Source organism: Ranitomeya variabilis, chromosome 8 (assembly GCF_051348905.1).
Source record: "Ranitomeya variabilis isolate aRanVar5 chromosome 8, aRanVar5.hap1, whole genome shotgun sequence".
In the NCBI taxonomy this organism is placed as follows: Eukaryota; Metazoa; Chordata; class Amphibia; order Anura; family Dendrobatidae; genus Ranitomeya; species Ranitomeya variabilis.
Genome location: NC_135239.1, coordinates 54,788,575 through 54,805,740, shown reverse-complemented (window position 1 = coordinate 54,805,740; position 17,166 = coordinate 54,788,575). Strand labels below are relative to the sequence as shown.

The window sequence follows — 17,166 nt, the reverse complement described above, 5'->3', positions numbered from 1 at the left end:
AGCTGAATGATTTACAGCTACTAGCCAGGCTGAGTACATGTGGGGGTTGCCTGGTTGCTAGGGAATCCCCACATGTAATCAAGCAGCCTCATCACTAATAGCTATATAAAGAGGTAATTTTTGTAAGGATTACAGCAGCAATTTTAATGGGAAAAAAATTATAGTAATGCACAATGCCTCACTAACACCGCACTGGTGACACTTTACATGCTACAAAGGACATAGCAGGTTCCATTCCCAGCAATGACTGCTGCAACCAATCACCGACCTCTTCATTCATGACAGGAGCCAGGTGAATAGAGACAGGGGAGGTGGAGAAGAAACGCATCATAAAAGGAATGATAAGCCATCTTTAAGGCTATGCGCAGGGGAATTGCTCCAAAAAGTCTCCTTAAAAATCCTGTGTGCACATAGCCTTAGAAGCGACCGCCCGGATAGCTCTGTAGAGCGGACAGCTTTACCCATGGTTTTGGGGCACTGTGTAGACCATGCTTTCCACTTCAAGCCCCTGTAGTGCGCGCAGTGACTAGATCCGAAGCGTATGCATACTGGGGTCTGGGGCATAGGACCCGATCTATAACGTGTGACCTCGCCGGGGCAACGCCAGCACCCACTGAGCGCCAGCTTGCGACATGTAGGGCAGATGTGCACCGTGCACGTACAGAGGAGCCGCGCAGTGCAGCATGGCTTCTGGATGCGGTATCTCAGCAGCATTAAGAGGTTGGCCATGTGGGACACTTCCCCTTCTGACTCCCATGTTCTCCCCCACAACGCGGTCGCAGGGTGCCAATGGCCACGTCAGCCATGTTTGTACACCTGTGGCTGCAATTTTAGTCTTGCGGTGACCTGTACACGCTTCAAGTGATCGCAGGTTCAAGTCCCCTAATAAATATATAAAAGTTCAGGTCAATGTTTGACTAATTTGGCGGCCTTCACCTCAACCGTCCATTTTGGTGACACTGGCCAGGACATATATATATATATATATATATATATATATAAACTAAAACTCAACACTTTTTTTTTCTTCAAAAATAAAAGCTGTTTTATGTCAAAAACCGATGGCGCCCTCATGAATTGGGGCCACATAGACCGGCACTAGGCCTCCCCCGCCTGCTGCACACGGGCCGGTGCTCGGGTGCTGCTCACACGGAGCCCTCACCGTCACCAGCTCTGACAGCAGCGCGCAGCTGCGCTCAGGCCCCTGTATCACACCTCCCGGAGTCCCGCCCCTCACGCACAGCGGATGACGTCACGACGCGCCAGCGCGGCACAGCCATGGTAACCTGGACGTCGTTTCGCTCCCGGAAGTTGAAAGCAGTGCGCCGCGCTACCCCTCAGACGCCGCTTCCGGCGGGAGAAGGAGGCTCTCCGCTGTGTGTGTTCTTTCCGCCGGGATGTTCCTGTGACCGGATTCTACTCGTTCTCCGTTTTCTTCCCCCCTCCTCTTTTAATACCGGCTGCTGCCACCCTTCGTGTCTGGCCCCGGTGTGGTGTTGAGTGTGGAGAATGTTGTGAGCTGGAGCCGGCGCCGTTCTCTCTCCGGTGTTTTATCGCGGACTGTGATTCCCTCTTCCTTTGGTTTTAGAGCTCCTTGTGCAGGGCTTGTTCCCGTGTCCTCGCCCGTCCCCACGTGTCCGGTACTCCCCTCACAGACATGGCCTCCTCCTCCGGTAATGATGACGATCTGACCATTCCCCGGGCGGCCATCAACAAGATGATCAAAGAGACTCTGCCCAGTGTCCGGGTGGCGAACGACGCCCGGGAGCTGGTGGTGAACTGCTGCACGGAGTTCATCCACCTCATCTCCTCCGAGGCCAATGAGATCTGCAACAAGTCTGAGAAGAAAACCATCTCCCCGGAGCACGTCATCCAAGGTAGGAGCTGCGCCCCCCGCAGGCTGTGTGCCCCCTGCTGGTGTCATGGTGACTGCGACCGCCGCAGACTGCTGTGTGCTCCCTGCCGGTGTCATGGTGACAGTGACCGCCGCAGGCTGCTGTGTGCCCCCTGCCGGTGTCATGGTGATAGTGACCGCCGCAGGCTGCTGTGTGCCCCCTGCCGGTGTCATGGTGACAGTGACCGCCGCAGGCTGCTGTGTGCCCCCTGCCGGTGTCATGGTGACAGTGACCGCCGCAGGCTGCTGTGTGCCCCCTGCCGGTGTCATGGTGACAGTGACCGCCGCAGGCTGCTGTGTGCCCCCTGCCGGTGTCATGGTGACAGTTACCGCCGCCGGCTGCTATGTGCCCCCTGCCGGTGTCATGGTGACAGTTACGGCCGCAGGCTGCTGTGTGCCCCCTGCCGGTGTCATGGTGACTGCGACCACCGCAGGCTGCTGTGTGCTCCCTGCCGGTGTCATGGTGACTGCGACCACCGCAGGCTGCTATGTGCCCCCTGCCAGTGTCATGGTGACTGCGACCACCGCAGGCTGCTATGTGCCACCTGCCAGTGTCATGGTGACTGCGACCACCGCAGGCTGCTATGTGCCCCCTGCCAGTGTCATGGTGACTGCGACCACCTCAGGCTGCTGTGTGCCCCCTGCCAGTGTCATGGTGACTGCGACCACCTCAGGCTGCTGTGTGCCCCCTGCCGGTGTCATGGTGACTGTGACCGCCGCAGGCTGCTGTGTGCCCCCTGCCGGTGTCATGGTGACAGTTACCGCCCCAGGCTGCTGTGTGCCCCCTGCCGGTGTCATGGTGACTGTGACCACCGCAGGCTGCTGTGTGCTCCCTGCCGGTGTCATGGTGACTGCGACCACCGCAGGCTGCTATGTGCCCCCTGCCAGTGTCATGGTGACTGCGACCACCGCAGGCTGTTGTATAGCCCCTGCCGGTGTCATGGTGACTGCGACCACCTCAGGCTGCTGTGTGCTCCCTGCCAGTGTCATGGTGACAGTGACCGCCGCAGGCTGCTGTGTGCCCCCTGCCAGTGTCATGGTGACCGCCGCAGGCTGCTGTGTAGCTCCTTCCAGTGTCATGGTGACGGTGACCGCCGCAGGCTGCTGTGTGCCCCCTGTCAGTGTCATGGTGACTGCGACCACCGCAGGCTGCTGTGTAGCTCCTTCCAGTGTCATGGTGACGGTGACCGCCGCAGGCTGCTGTGTGCCCCCTGCCGGTGTCATGGTGACAGTGACCGCCGCAGGCTGTTGTATAGCCCCTGCCAGTATCATGGTGACTGCGACTACCTCAGGCTGCTGTGTGCCCCCTGTCAGTGTCATGGTGACCGCTGCAGGCTGCTGTGTAGCCCCTACCAGTGTCATGGTGACTTCGACCACCGCAGGCTGCTCTGTAGCTCCTTCCAGTGTCATGGTGACCGCCGCAGGCTGCTGTGTGGCTCCTGCCAGTGTCACGGTGACCGCCACAGGCTGCTATGCCCTTTGCCCATGTCATGGTGATTCTGGCCAGATCAGTGATCAATAATCACACATTTATAGATTTGCTTTATTACTGTGCCACTTTCATCCTGCCTGCAAGAACTGATACTGGCACCTATGCTCTCCGGCTGTTGGGGAAACTACAAGTCCCAGCATACCATGACAGCAGCATACTGGTAGTTGTAATTTCATAGCAGCTGAAGAATTTAAGATTAAAGGGGTGGTCCCACAAGTAACACCTATTGGCTGTGTTTTGATGGAAAATCGCTGGGGTCCTGAGCCCCACGTTTTGGAGAAATTTAAAAGGTTATTCCCAAGGTAGCAAGTCATCCTATCCGTAGTATAGGGAATGACCCGCTGAATGCTTGGGGTCCAACTACAGGGACCCCCATTGATCCTGAGAATGGGGCTGCAGATCCCTATCTTTTTTAGGACAAAGTTGCACGTACTTGCCAGAGTACAGCATGTGTGCTCACCTCCACTCCATTCAATAAAGATATAAAAACATACCTTACGGACATTATGCCCTATGAGCATTCTGGCCAATCTGTGGCCACTGATCGGCTGCAGCCTTCATAGATATAAAGGGTGAAACAGTTCTGATGCAAGTTTGAAGGCTGCAGCCGATTAATGGCTTCCTATTGGCTATACTCTCATGGGACATAATGTTTGAAGGCTGCAGCCGATTAATGGCTTCCTATTGGCTATACTCTCATGGGACATAAGTGTCACAAGACTGCGCTGACAACTAGCGCTGTGGAGTCATTAAGCCAAACCTGACTCCTCAATTTCAGGATTCCATTCCCTAGATAAATGCAGGTCCCATTGTTATGTTAGTCTGATTTTTTTCTGGAATGCCATAAATGTGAAAAATGGGAGATATCCCTCTAAATGATGCGATGGCCTGGCATCTGTTCTGCAGTTCCTTTCCGATTCTATATAGGACCGAAGAAGATGTCTGCACACCGTGGTTAATCTGTCACTTCCATAGATGTGGTTTCTAAAACCTGTCTACCTTAATTATAATATTATAAATCACAACTTAATATTTTCCGTGACCCTAAAAACTTACATTAACATCTGTAGTGTGAGGAGACTTTCAGTGTAAATCTGTACAATAGTGACATGAGACTATATAGTATCACTGCATGTAAAGAGGAGGAAGATCTGGCCTGATTTTGACTTTGTGGCACCAAAGCAATAACCAATCTGAGCTTGACACAGCAAAAATAAAACCAAAATGGCAGAGCTTGTCATTTTCCATAAGGGCTCGTTCACATTTTTTATCGGAGTGCTAACCATGAAAAAAAAATAAAAAATACGGCCAGCCCTCTCACCAATTTTATCCAATGGGGCAGGTCTGACAAGTGATTTCTAATTTGTTTTCCCTTTCTACTGACTGAAACTGTGCGTGGAAAATAATCACAGCATGCACTCATTTCCCCTCTCCCATTCAAGTCTATAGGTGCACCAAAAATCGGATGCCATACAGACACACAGTATAGCATCTTTTTTTTTTTTTTTTTTTTTTTTAACGGATATATTGCAAATTTGTAACATAGGAAGTTGTAAATGGTCCTGTAAATTATGAATTCCTGCTGTAAAAAAGGTCGCACAGGGATGATATGTGAGAAAAAATCATCTGAGTTTTCTGGATTTTTTTTTTTTTTTTGTGTGGTGGTGAAGCTTCCCTAACTGGTAGACTTCAAGCAGATCTTTTACCAGATTTCACAAGAAAAACTCAAATATTTTCTTAAATCTATAAACCTCTGAAACCGGATGATGCTGGTAATAGATGACATTGATCATAACATATTCTCATTCTTAGCTTCCCATTGATTCAATAATGACAATAAAAAAAAAAAAAGGATCCAATTACTAGCCCTTTTTTTTTTTTTTTAACTATGCAGATTGTTTTTTGATCCAGAAAATAGCTGGAAAAGGGGAAACTGGATGATATTTTGACACTTCTAGTTCCAGTAGAATGAATTTTTATGAACAGGGCCTCCTCTTTGTATGTGCTGATAAGTTAATATTCTGTGTTGTGCCAGCTGTGCTCTTCTGTAGCTCACAACCTTGCATGCGGCGTGAGAAATATGTCCCTTGGATGTAATATGTATCTTTATAGGGCGTGCACATTGCAGAGCTTACACCTGAAAGTGAAAGTCATTACTTTTCCTTCTCATTCACTTTCTAACTTATGTTTTATGATCCTTTGCAGGAGTTGCTATGAAAAAAACCCGAGCTAATTATAATGTTTCCATCCACAACCTAATATTTTCAAAGACCCTAAAGAAGTTCCCTTAATATCTGTGTTGTATAGAGTTCTACTGGAGGGTGTATTAAAGAATGACTGCTCTCGCTGCAGGGAGAATCTAGTCTGGTTTCATTCTTTGTGGTGTGCCAGACTCTTTGCATATTTTCACTATCTGCTGTAGCTATCACATGGTGGCCTTTCAGATGAATGACTGAGGAATGTGTTATAGAACAACTTAACCCCTTAACGACCACCTGTATGCATTGAAACGGTGGCCACTAAGGGGCCTTATTCCCTCATTGCTTTTTTTAAAATCGGCAATTGGGAATAAGCCTGTAGCGCCCCCCCAGAGTCTGAAAATCTCTAGGGTCTTTACTACCAAGGGTAGCTAAGACCCTGGAGAACATGATCTGGGCTGGATTTTTCAGTCCCCAATCACATGATCGCTATTATTCAGTGAATAACAGCGATCACAACAAATAGTGTTAGAATGATGTACATGTCAGAGGAGAGAGAAATGAAAATGAGACCCCCTGATACCTCTGCCATCCCTGGGCCCTCCTGATCCATTCCCCAGCATTCCGCCTCATCTCTCTGAAAAAATATTGTACGTGCAGTGAGCCTGCCAAGGTCTGCTGGCTGGTACAAGAAAAAGAAAATCAAATCCCCCTTTGTCACCCCTTTAGTCAGAAAAAAAACATTTTAAAGATTTTTTATTAACTTCTTTTTATTCTTTGCAGTTGCGTTTAGAATTGTTTATTTTCAAAAGTAAAATAAAGACGATATGATGGCTAGTGTTGAACGTAAATGCTCGGATATGCATGGAGTATCACAGATCCCCGCAGTTTTTTTGGGGGGGCCTAACTGCCATGGAGCATGGGGCAGGGACTCAAGCATGTCACTTGTGCACCCAAGATATTTGGTGCAGGGTTGTGGAGTCCGTGTCATGGAAATTGAGGAGTCTGGGATTTGGCTTACTGACTCTACAACCCTGGCAGGGCTGTGGAGTTGGAGTCAGAGCCCATTTTGGTGGAGTCAATGTCATGGAAACTGAGGAGTCGGAGGTTTGGCTTACCGACTCCACAGCCCTGATTCGGTGCACACCATATGCAAACTGGAGTAGCGAGCACTTGTGCTCAACACTAATGACGACATATTCAATATGACGACCTAATGTTCTCAAATTCTGTATCGTATCTGTGGGTTGACACTGCTCTCTATACTCCTGGATGAAATCCTTGAGGGGGGGGGGGGTGGTTTCCAAAATGGTGTCACTTGTGGGGGGTTTCCATTATTTAGGCACATCAGGGGCTCTCCAAACGCGACATGACGTTCGCTAATTATGCCAGCAAATATTTTATATTCAAAAAGTCAAATGCCGCTCTTTCCATTCCGAGTCCTGCCGTGCGCCCAAACAGTTGATTTCCCCCACAAATAAGGTATCGGCATACTCAGGAGAAATTTCACAACACATTTTTTGGTCCATTTTCTCCTGTTACCCTTGTGAAAATAAAAAAGTTTAGGTCTAAAGTGAATGTTTTGTGATAAAGGTTAAATGTTCATGTTTTCCTCCCATATTGCTTAAGTTCCCGTGAAGCAACTGGAGGGTTATTAAACTTCTTGAATGCGGTTTGGAGCACCTTGAGGGGTACAGTTTTTAGAATGTCACTTTTGGGGTCTTTTTTGTCATACAGACCCTTCAAAGTCACTTCAAATGTGATGTGGTCCCTTAAAAAAAAAAAAAAAAGCTGGTCAACTTTTAACCCTTCTAACTTCCCAACAAGAACAAAAGAATGGTTTCAAAAATTGCTGATGTAAAGTAGACATGAGCTAAATGTTATTAACTATTTTGTGTGACATAACTCTCTGATTTAAGGGCATAAAAATTAAAAGTTTGAAAACGTAAAAATTTTGCAAAATTTCCATTTTTTTTCACAAATTAAACACAAGTCATATCGAAGAAATTTTACCATTATCATGAAGTACTATATATCACGAAAGAAGTCTCAGAATTTGAGGGATCCATTGAAGCGTTCTAGAATTACAACCACATAAAGTGACAGTGGCCAGAATTGTAAAATTTGGCTTGATCATGAAGGACAAAATTGTCTGCCAGTACGAGTGGCACGCTGACATAAGTTACCTAACAAGGTATGAAGTGACACGTAGGTAAATAAAGGTAAAATTATTTTTATTGACATATTACTTAAAATAACAAATCTTTAAAAAACAGGGTGATGGAAATAAATGGACCTCCAAACAAAAATAGGGGGTGACCCAAAGACCCAGATGGCAGTATGTTTTTTAGAAATTTTTATATATATAATGTTGCTATACTGAAAGTAATATCCCTGTTAGAAAGAAAGACTAACAATATGGATGGACGTGAAAAAAAGTCTCTTTAAAAACCATAAGGCAGTCTTATATCCAATTTAAGGGTATATATAGAACAAGCAAATATATATATACCAATGCCCTCACATCATGAAATAAACATGGCTTTGTTAGCAGTGATAATAAGTTTCATAGTGACCCAACAGTGTGAATAGTATCCACTCCTAGGCAGAGTAAGGAAAAAAGTACGATGTAATTCAAAAGGGTGGTCACTAGATGGCAGTGCAGTACCACAGAGAGAATGGCTAATGCAAAGGAATGCAGAGAGAAAAATGTATTCACAAAGCCGTGAAGTATTTACCTGAGGATGAGTGGAACAAGTAGCAATGAAGGTGGGAAGGCGGGTCACCTCCTAAGCCCGACGAGCGCCGTTTCGCCTTTCGGCTTCTTCAATCAAGAGGGGCGTACGAGTGGCACGCCTGTATCTCGGCTCTGTTTCGGCTCTTAGGGTCCCTTTCCACTTGCGAGGAAAACGGACGCGTGCAATCCGATAAAAAATCGGATTGCACTCGGACCAATGTTAGTTAATAGGTGTCTTTTGATTTGCGTTTTTTTTCTCAGCCGAAATCGGACTGAGAAAAATCTGGATCGGCTGAGAAAAAAATCGCAGCATGCTGCGTATTGCTGCGATTCTCGGACGAGACTCGCCAATGCAAGTCAATGGGTGCGAGAAAAAAATCGCACAGCACTCGCACCATGCGAGTTCTGTCCGATTTTTACGCACCGGTGTCCTTTGAAAAGCCGGTAATTCAGCGCGGTGTACAGTAAAATCACACTGACAGGTTAGAATAGACTAGATATATACACATAGAATGTGTCTATATACATATATATATGTCAGTGAGACATCTATATATGTATATTTATATTTAATGCAGCACTAGATAGCATTAAAGCCGCTAATTCAATTGCCGGCTTCTCATTTCTCCTGCACAAACCCGACAGGATATGAGACATGGTTTACATACAGTAAACCATCTCATATCCCCCTTTTTTTTGCATATTCCACACTACTAATGTTAGTAGTGTGTATGTGCAAAATTTCAGCACTGTAGCTATTAAATTTAAGGGTTAACTCGCGGAAAAAATTGGCGTGGGCTCCCGCGCAATTTTCTCCGCCAGAATGGTAAAGCCAGTGACTGAGGGCAGATATTAATAGCCAGGAGAGGGTCCATGGTTATTGGCCCCCCCGTGGCTAAAAACATCTGCCCCCAGCCACCCCAGAAAAGGCACATCTGGAAGATGCGCCTATTCTGGCACTTGGCCACTCTCTTCCCACTCCCTGTAGCGGTGGGCTATGGGGTAATGAAGGGTTAATGCCACCTTGCTATTGTAAGGTGACATTAAGCCAGATTAATAATGGAGAGGCGTCAATTATGACACCTATCCATTATTAATCCAATTGTAGGAAAGGGTTAAAAAAGACACACACACATGATTTAAAAGTAGTTTAATGAAATAAACACAGCGGTTGTTGTAATCATTTATTGTTCTCTCAATCCATCAGCAACACCCTCGCTTGGAAAAATAATAACCGCACAAGATACATACCTTCTGATGTCCGATCATGTCCCACGAGGTAATCCATCTGAAGGGGTTAACTAATATTACAGGCACGAGCTGCGATAAACCACTCACTGGTGCCTGTAATCCCCGGGTGCTGAAAGGAAAGCTGGATCTGTACTTACATTGAGTCGCGGTGATGCGCCCTCTGGTGGATGTTCTCATAAACTGCAGCCTGGGAACTTTTTCCCACGCTCCAGGTCATATGAGGACATCCACCAGGGGGCGCATCACCGCGACTGAAGGAAATGTAGGTCAATGACCTACATTTCATTCATTCGCAGGGGAATTACAAGCACGGAGCACAGCTGCATTAGCAGGGCTCCTGCCTGTAATATTAGTTAACCCCTTCAGATGGATTACATCGTGGGACGTGATCTGACATCTGAGGGTATGTATCTTGTGCGTTTATTATGTTGCCAAGCGAGGGTGTTCCTGATGGATTGAGAGAGCAATAAATTATTACAACAACCGCTGTGTTTATTTCATTAAACTACTTTGTAATCATGTGTGTGTGTTTTTTTTTAACCCTTTCCTACAATTGGATTAATAATGGATAGGTGTCATAATTGACGCCTCTCCATTATTAATCTGGCTTAATGTCACCTTACAATAGCAAGGTGGCATTAACCCTTCATTACCCCATATCCCACCGCTACAGGGAGTGGGAAGAGAGTGGCCAAGTGCCAGAATAGGCGCATCTTCCAGATGTGCCTTTTCTGGGGTGGCTGGGGGCAGATGTTTTTAGCCACGGGGGGGCCAATAACCATGGACCCTCTCCTGGCTATTAATATCTGCCCTCAGTCACTGGCTTTACCATTCTGGCGGAGAAAATTGCGCGGGAGCCCACGCCAATTTTTTCCGCGAGTTAACCCTTAAATTTAATAGCTACAGTGCTGAAATTTTGCACATACACACTACTAACATTAGTAGTGTGGAATATGCAAAAAAAAGGGGGATATGAGATGGTTTACTGTATGTAAACCATGTCTCATATCCTGTCGGGTTTGGGAAGGAGAAATTAAAAGCCGGTAATTGAATTAGCGGCTTTTATGCTATCTTGCGCTGCATTAAATATAAATATACATATATAGGTGTCTCACTGACATATATATATGTATATATACCTATTCTATGTGTATATATCTAGTCTATTCTAACCTGTCAGTGTGATTTTACTGTACACTGCGCTGAATTGCCGGCTTTTCAAAGGACACCGGTGCGTACAAATCGGACAGTAATACGGATGTCATACGGATGATGCGATTATAAAAAACGGATGATGCGATTAAAAATCGCATTGTACTCGCATGACACTCGCATGAAAATCGCATACGTTCCATCCGTTTTTTCGGTCCAGATTACGGACCGTTTTTTATCTCGCAAGTGGAAAGGGACCCTTAGAAGGGGTTCCTGAGTGGGCATATAGTCAGGAGGTGTTTTTAGAAGACAACCCTTTAGAAGCAGTGCAGAAGCTAAGCGGAATCTCCATGACTTCTTGGTTAGAATGAATAGTTGGTTGTTTCTTCTCTTCTTGTCCCACAGAACATGTCACAGGAAACAGATGCTGCAGGCTTTGTTCTTCCCTCTGCTTGAATCCATTATTGACGTACCCTAAGGGCAGACTATTGTGCACTACTGAATATTTAGTTTACTCTGCTTTACCTCTGAAGACCCCTGTGATCACTGCACTAAATTCATATGAGTTGAATGTGATAAATGACCCATAGTTCCCATATAAGAGGTTTAATAAAGTCCTAAGTACTCATGATGGTACACACATTTGTACATAGCAGTTCATGCACAGTTCATTAGGAAGTTCTGGTGTGAAATCAGTATATGAAATGGAGAAAGGAACTATCAACACACCCCACACATAGGGCCCTGTGTTTTACCTTGCGGCGGCGCAGCGTCGCCACAAGGTAAACGGACATGCTGCGATCTAAAAAGATGCGGCGCATGTCCGGAATCGCAGGGCAGCCGGTTGCGTGTTGCCACGCATAGTGGAGATGGGATTTCATAAAATCCCCTCCACTATGCTGTAACATCTGGACGCTGCGCGTTTGACGCTGCGCAGCGCCAAACACGCAGCGTTTCCTGAACTTGGAAACATACCCTTAATTTCCTGTATGTTCGTTACTCATCAGTCCCCGTTCCCAGTGTCCTTCAGAATCGTGATTTCTCTATCTCGAACATACCGTACATACTAAAGACATTGTCAGGGTGTGATTTAAAAGATAATTCCAGGGAAAACAAGTGTCTGCTGCCCTACAGCTTTTTTTTTTCTCCAGGATTTCTCCTTTTCTAAGGGGATGAACTTTCTTCACCCAAACACGTGTGCCATGTTCCTGAATTACAAAGTACTGATGTTTCTCGGTCCAGCGCAGTCTAGTTATTTCATTGAACTGGACCTCTCTGTGAATGTGATTACATGGGGCTTAGCATGAAGCTGAATTTTCATAGCACGAGACATGACCTTTTTTGTATTTACTTGTGTTCATTAAAATGTTTTGTCCATTATTTTTAACTGTATTCCCTTTCCAGGGTCGTGTTGCTTCATCATCTGCTCACACTTGGTATTTTAGATTCTTGCTCATTAGCTGTGTCAGTAATTTTTTTAATTAAAGATCCTTTCAGGTTATAATTTATGGTCACTTGTGATGGCTGTTAGTTACAATGTAATACTGCAACTTGTTGTAATGCCATCTTGTGATTTCTGTTTTTGGCTGTCCCTGGTTTTCCTTTTTGGAAACTAGTGACATCTAGTAAAGGTTGAGAACTCCAGAAGCCATATCGAGTGTACTTATGTCATCTCTGTACAAAATATGCAACAATTGTTTTGTTTTTTTTGTTATACTGTCTCCATTTGTTTGTGAGGTGGGACATTGAATATCCATGGGATAAAGGTATGATCTATTGGCATCTTATTGCGGAGTCCCTTGTGATCTCAAAAACTGGGACCAGAGTCTCCTCTTTGAAAAGAACACTAGTGACCAAGTATGGCCAAGGCTGGATTCAATCACCATAAGAATGGTGGTCACACATGCTCATTACTGCTCCGTTCACACAAGGACTTTGAGTCCCCCATTTTCAAGCTCCCGTACCCCAGTGATCATACATGTGTCATCTGTCCTGTGGATAGATAGGTTGTTCCATAAACACTTACCTTCTTATTGATTTGCTTCTTAAATAGTCAAGCCAATAAGTGGCCTGAATAATGGGGACAAGTTATGAATGTTTTTTTTTTTTTCATTGTTTGATTACATTTGTTTTGCCTTTCTTTTAGGAGGATATAAAACGTATTTACTACAGTAATAAATGAGAATGAATTTTGAGATTTGTAACATTATTTATTTCTTCCATAGCGCTTGAAAGTTTGGGATTTGGTTCCTACATCAGCGAGGTAAAAGAAGTACTGCAAGAGTGCAAAACGGTTGCATTAAAAAGAAGACAGGCAAATTCTCGCCTAGAAAATCTCGGCATTCCAGAAGAAGAGCTTCTAAGACAGCAGCAGGAGTTGTTTGCAAAAGTAAGAGACTAATTAAAGGGAATTTGTCACTCCCTGGGACGTGTATATAACCTATTAATATGGGCATTACAGGTAATAGAAATGTTACACTAGTCCTACATGCATGCCTCATATTAACAGTCTTGTTGATGAGAAATATTATATTATTTGTGTACGCTAATGTTTTATTCCAGGCTGACGTGCATTGGAGGTGGGTGGGATTACAATGGAGACAGGAGGCAGGAATTTCATCCAGACACCACACGCCCGGAGCCTGGAAGAAATAATTAGCATACAGAAAGAATATAACAACAAGACCGTTAATATATAATAAGCTGCTCCACTGTCTAAACCCAGGGCACGAAGATCCCAGTGAAGTTTTGAAATGCTTCCACTTTTCAATATGGAGTATTACAGGACAGTATGCAAATTCAGTGATCTCTTTAGAACAAACTATGAATTTATGTTAGTAAAGGCAGACTGGCTATATGCTGGATTCTGTGCACCAGGGTTAATGGGACTGAATGAAAAACCTGAATTCAAAGATTGAGATGTTACCCAATACTCTTGTCCATCGTGTTTATCTTCTATTACTCTAATCTAAAATACAGATGACATCCCATTAACATGTACAGTATTGATGGCAATAGTTTAGGAGAATGCTCTAATTCAACATTTTATGGGAACCAGGGTATTACAAAACTTATACCAATTAGATTATAAAAGTTGGCAAGCTGCAGGCTTTAGTTTGTATTTTTCACTTTTCATGGTTTTACCATAGTAATCTATTTTTTTTATTTTTTTTTTTATTTTTTTTAAGGCAAGACAGCAGCAAGCAGAATTGGCCCAGCAGGAATGGCTACAAATGCAGCAAGCTGCGCAGCAGGCACAACTCGCAGCCGCCTCCGCTAGTGCAACCAACCAGGCCTGCTCCTCCCAGGACGAGGAAGACGAAGACATCTGAATCTTTCTTGCTGCTTTTTGTATTCACCTTCTAAGTAGTTTTCATCTGCACAATGGAAAACAAAATATGCTTACCTGTAAAAAAAAAAATAATTTTTTTTTATGCATCTTTGGTGGACTGGTCAATTGGTATTGTAGGGATGTCTGTCAAGTCTCCACAATTGTATGCTTTGTACATGTTAAAAGAGGAAAAACGCATCCTTATTGAACAGTGAAAGGTTCAGTATCATATCACTAGAGAATTTTTAATGGTCTTTATGAAACTTTTATATTAACAATGCGTCATTTACTTGATCAGTAAGCAGTGTTAAACCAAATGACAACTCTACAGCATAATGAGATTTATACAGAAGCTCGGAAACCTACTTGCATTTCCCTTTTAACTAAGCTTAAAATGAAATCTTAGGAATCTTTTAATTTTTGGGTGGGGTAGGGGGCATTTATTGGTCTGGCAGGAATATGGTGCATTTCAAAACTATATGGGTACACGTGAGATGGCCTAAAAACTCTGATGTGAGATGCATGGATCCCCTTTTTACTGCCATTCTGAACACTGTACACGTGGGCTGATTCTGGTGCTGCCAGCGTCGTCTGTACACGTCCTGTTTTATTACACTGCATGGACAGTCTTTTGTTTTACACCGGGTATAAGACTGATATGTCCTCTACCGCTGTATGTGCATGAACGCAAGCTGTAGCGCTTCAACAAGTGCACCTTTTCTGTACTCTTATTTTGGCCGACACAAATCATCTTTTAGGATTTGGGTTTTCTTTCAACATTTTTTTTTTTTGTTTTGTTTTTAAATACAGTAGTAATGCCCATCAGTTTGTATGGTGAGATCCACAGTATCCGTGATTGACCATGAACAGTGTGACTTGGTGTCTGGACCAACAGCAAAATTTGTTGTATTTTTTTTTTTTTTTTTCTTGCGTCCCTTAAGACCTTGTTCATTTGTGACTGTTGGTGCAGATTTTGTGCCAAAATCTGCATTAAATCCATTGCCAGCAAGTCAATAGAGTTGTCGTAACCTCGTTCAAATGGACTGTGTTTTAGATTGTAGATTGATGTATATGCTGTTTAAATGAAATTTGCAAGGATAGGTGGAATGCTACGTGTCCTTGTAGATTTGGCACAGAATTGGGTTAATGCCCGTGGAAATCCGTTGTACATCCGCAGCTAAAATTTGAGTGCCGGCCTTGATTTACGCAAACTGTCCTCTAGTAGACTTGTCAGATTTACGATATGATCATCCCCTAACACAGCGGATACATTCACTCTTATAATTGTAGAGTTTGTGGACTTCGACTGATGAAGTAGAACTTGGTGATAAACAGGATCAAAATGGGACAAGCCTCAAAGTAATCCGTCACATTTGGACACGTGCAGCATTTGCATGTACTGGTCTGCTGGTTTCCCTGTGTAATCTCTACACTTCCTGAATCTGAAGCAGTAGTGCTAGCCACTTGACGATGTCTACACTAAATCTGCGTGTAATTTGTTCAGATCTGTAGTCTGGATTCTCCAGTGTCGCTGGCGAGAGCGGGCAATCATGTGATCGGAAGTATAGGATTTAGCTTTCATGCCGTCACAAGCCAGCAGAACGTGCGCGGCCTCGCTCAATGAAATTGAATGGATTGAGGCCAAGCACGTCTAGTTGGAATGTGGCCGGGAGTGTGCAAATCGCATATTGAGGTCACATGACCACCCCCCATAGCCAGAGGGACACAGGGCAATCCTGACAGCGTGCACTGTGCACACTGTAAGGATTCGGAAGTCTGCAGTCACACAGAAGACCGGACAACCCCTTTAATACGTTTATGTAGAATTTAATTAAAAATACATCGGAAGATTTGTCATAAATGGACAGCCCATTAGTGGGTTTTTAAGGGTTTGGAAAAATCCTTATCCCTCGACTGTGTAGTTTTTTTAATCAGACCCTCTTCACGTCCAACACTGAGTCTCCACCAGTGTTCCCGATGTCTGTTATTGACTACATGTCAACAGCGCTACAGTCAATAACTGATCTAAGCGGCTCGGAGAGCCTTGCGGTATCAACTCAAGCAGAGCCGCTAAATAAACATATTAGCTGCAGCGCTGTTCATGTGACATCAATAATAGACACTGGGAGCAGTGGTGGAGACTCTGCACTGGACCTGTGGAGGGTGAGTAAAGGACCCGTTTTGGTATTTTGTTATGTTCAGTTAAGGGACAAGTTTTCTGAAACTGGAAAAACCTTTTCAATATTTGACTCTGAGATGCAGAATGAAGCGTCAGCACATTGACTGACACACACACACACACACACACACACACACACACACACACACACACACACACACACACACACACACACTCACTCAGCGGTATTGTTGGGCAGAGTATTCCTGTCCCAGAAGACTGAGATTAGAGATGGGGCAATGAGGTTTGGCAGGACTGTCTCTCTGTTTTTACATCATCCACATCAGTAATGGCACCATTGGATTGCAACAGTCTCTTAAGCTACATCTGTACGCCTTCAATTTCATGCATTTTGTTTCTATGAAATGCATTTAAGAGTAAATTAGCATGTTTTATTACAGGGAATACTATACTTAGCCGGGACCTTATAAAGCAGCCCCTAACAGCTCCTCACTGTGAATCCACAATAAATCCATGTGCTGCCGTACAGGTGACATGCTTATAGCTTTGTGGCATGCATGAGGCCTTATTGTTGTGATTGGCGAAGGAACAAAAGACTAATGAACGTCTTTGATATAACAAAGTTATGATGTATGTTGATCTGGCTTCTTTCTACTGTCCATGCCCTTTATTACACAGTATATCACAAGTTAAAGAAAAATATTTTGTAGAATAAATGTGACTTCTATACTCATTTGGTATTGTCATATGATATAATAAAAAAAGACCTTTCACCAAATTGTTGATGTTGAACTCGATACAGAATGTAATGGAGGCTTCATAGCGGAGTAACATACTTTAAAAAGAAAAAAAAAAACTCATCTGTTGAGATATTAGCAGTCAATATAGGTCACGTAATAAGATGACATCCAGTTAGACAACTTTTTTTTTTCTTAGGAGAAAGTTATTACTGGGGGTGTGTACTTCTCACT

General features: G+C 44.3%; 1 protein-coding gene across 1 annotated transcript; it reads left to right on the top strand.

Moving 5' to 3' along the window:
• The first annotated feature begins 1,272 nt into the window (after positions 1 to 1,272).
• On the top strand, positions 1,273 to 16,948 carry DR1 (down-regulator of transcription 1). The gene is made up of 3 exons (XM_077276745.1): positions 1,273 to 1,877; positions 12,950 to 13,113; positions 13,913 to 16,948. Exons 1-3 carry the CDS (start codon positions 1,658 to 1,660, stop codon positions 14,054 to 14,056), a joined length of 528 nt encoding a protein of 175 aa, XP_077132860.1. The 5' UTR covers positions 1,273 to 1,657; the 3' UTR covers positions 14,057 to 16,948.
• The last annotated feature ends 218 nt before the right edge of the window (positions 16,949 to 17,166 follow it).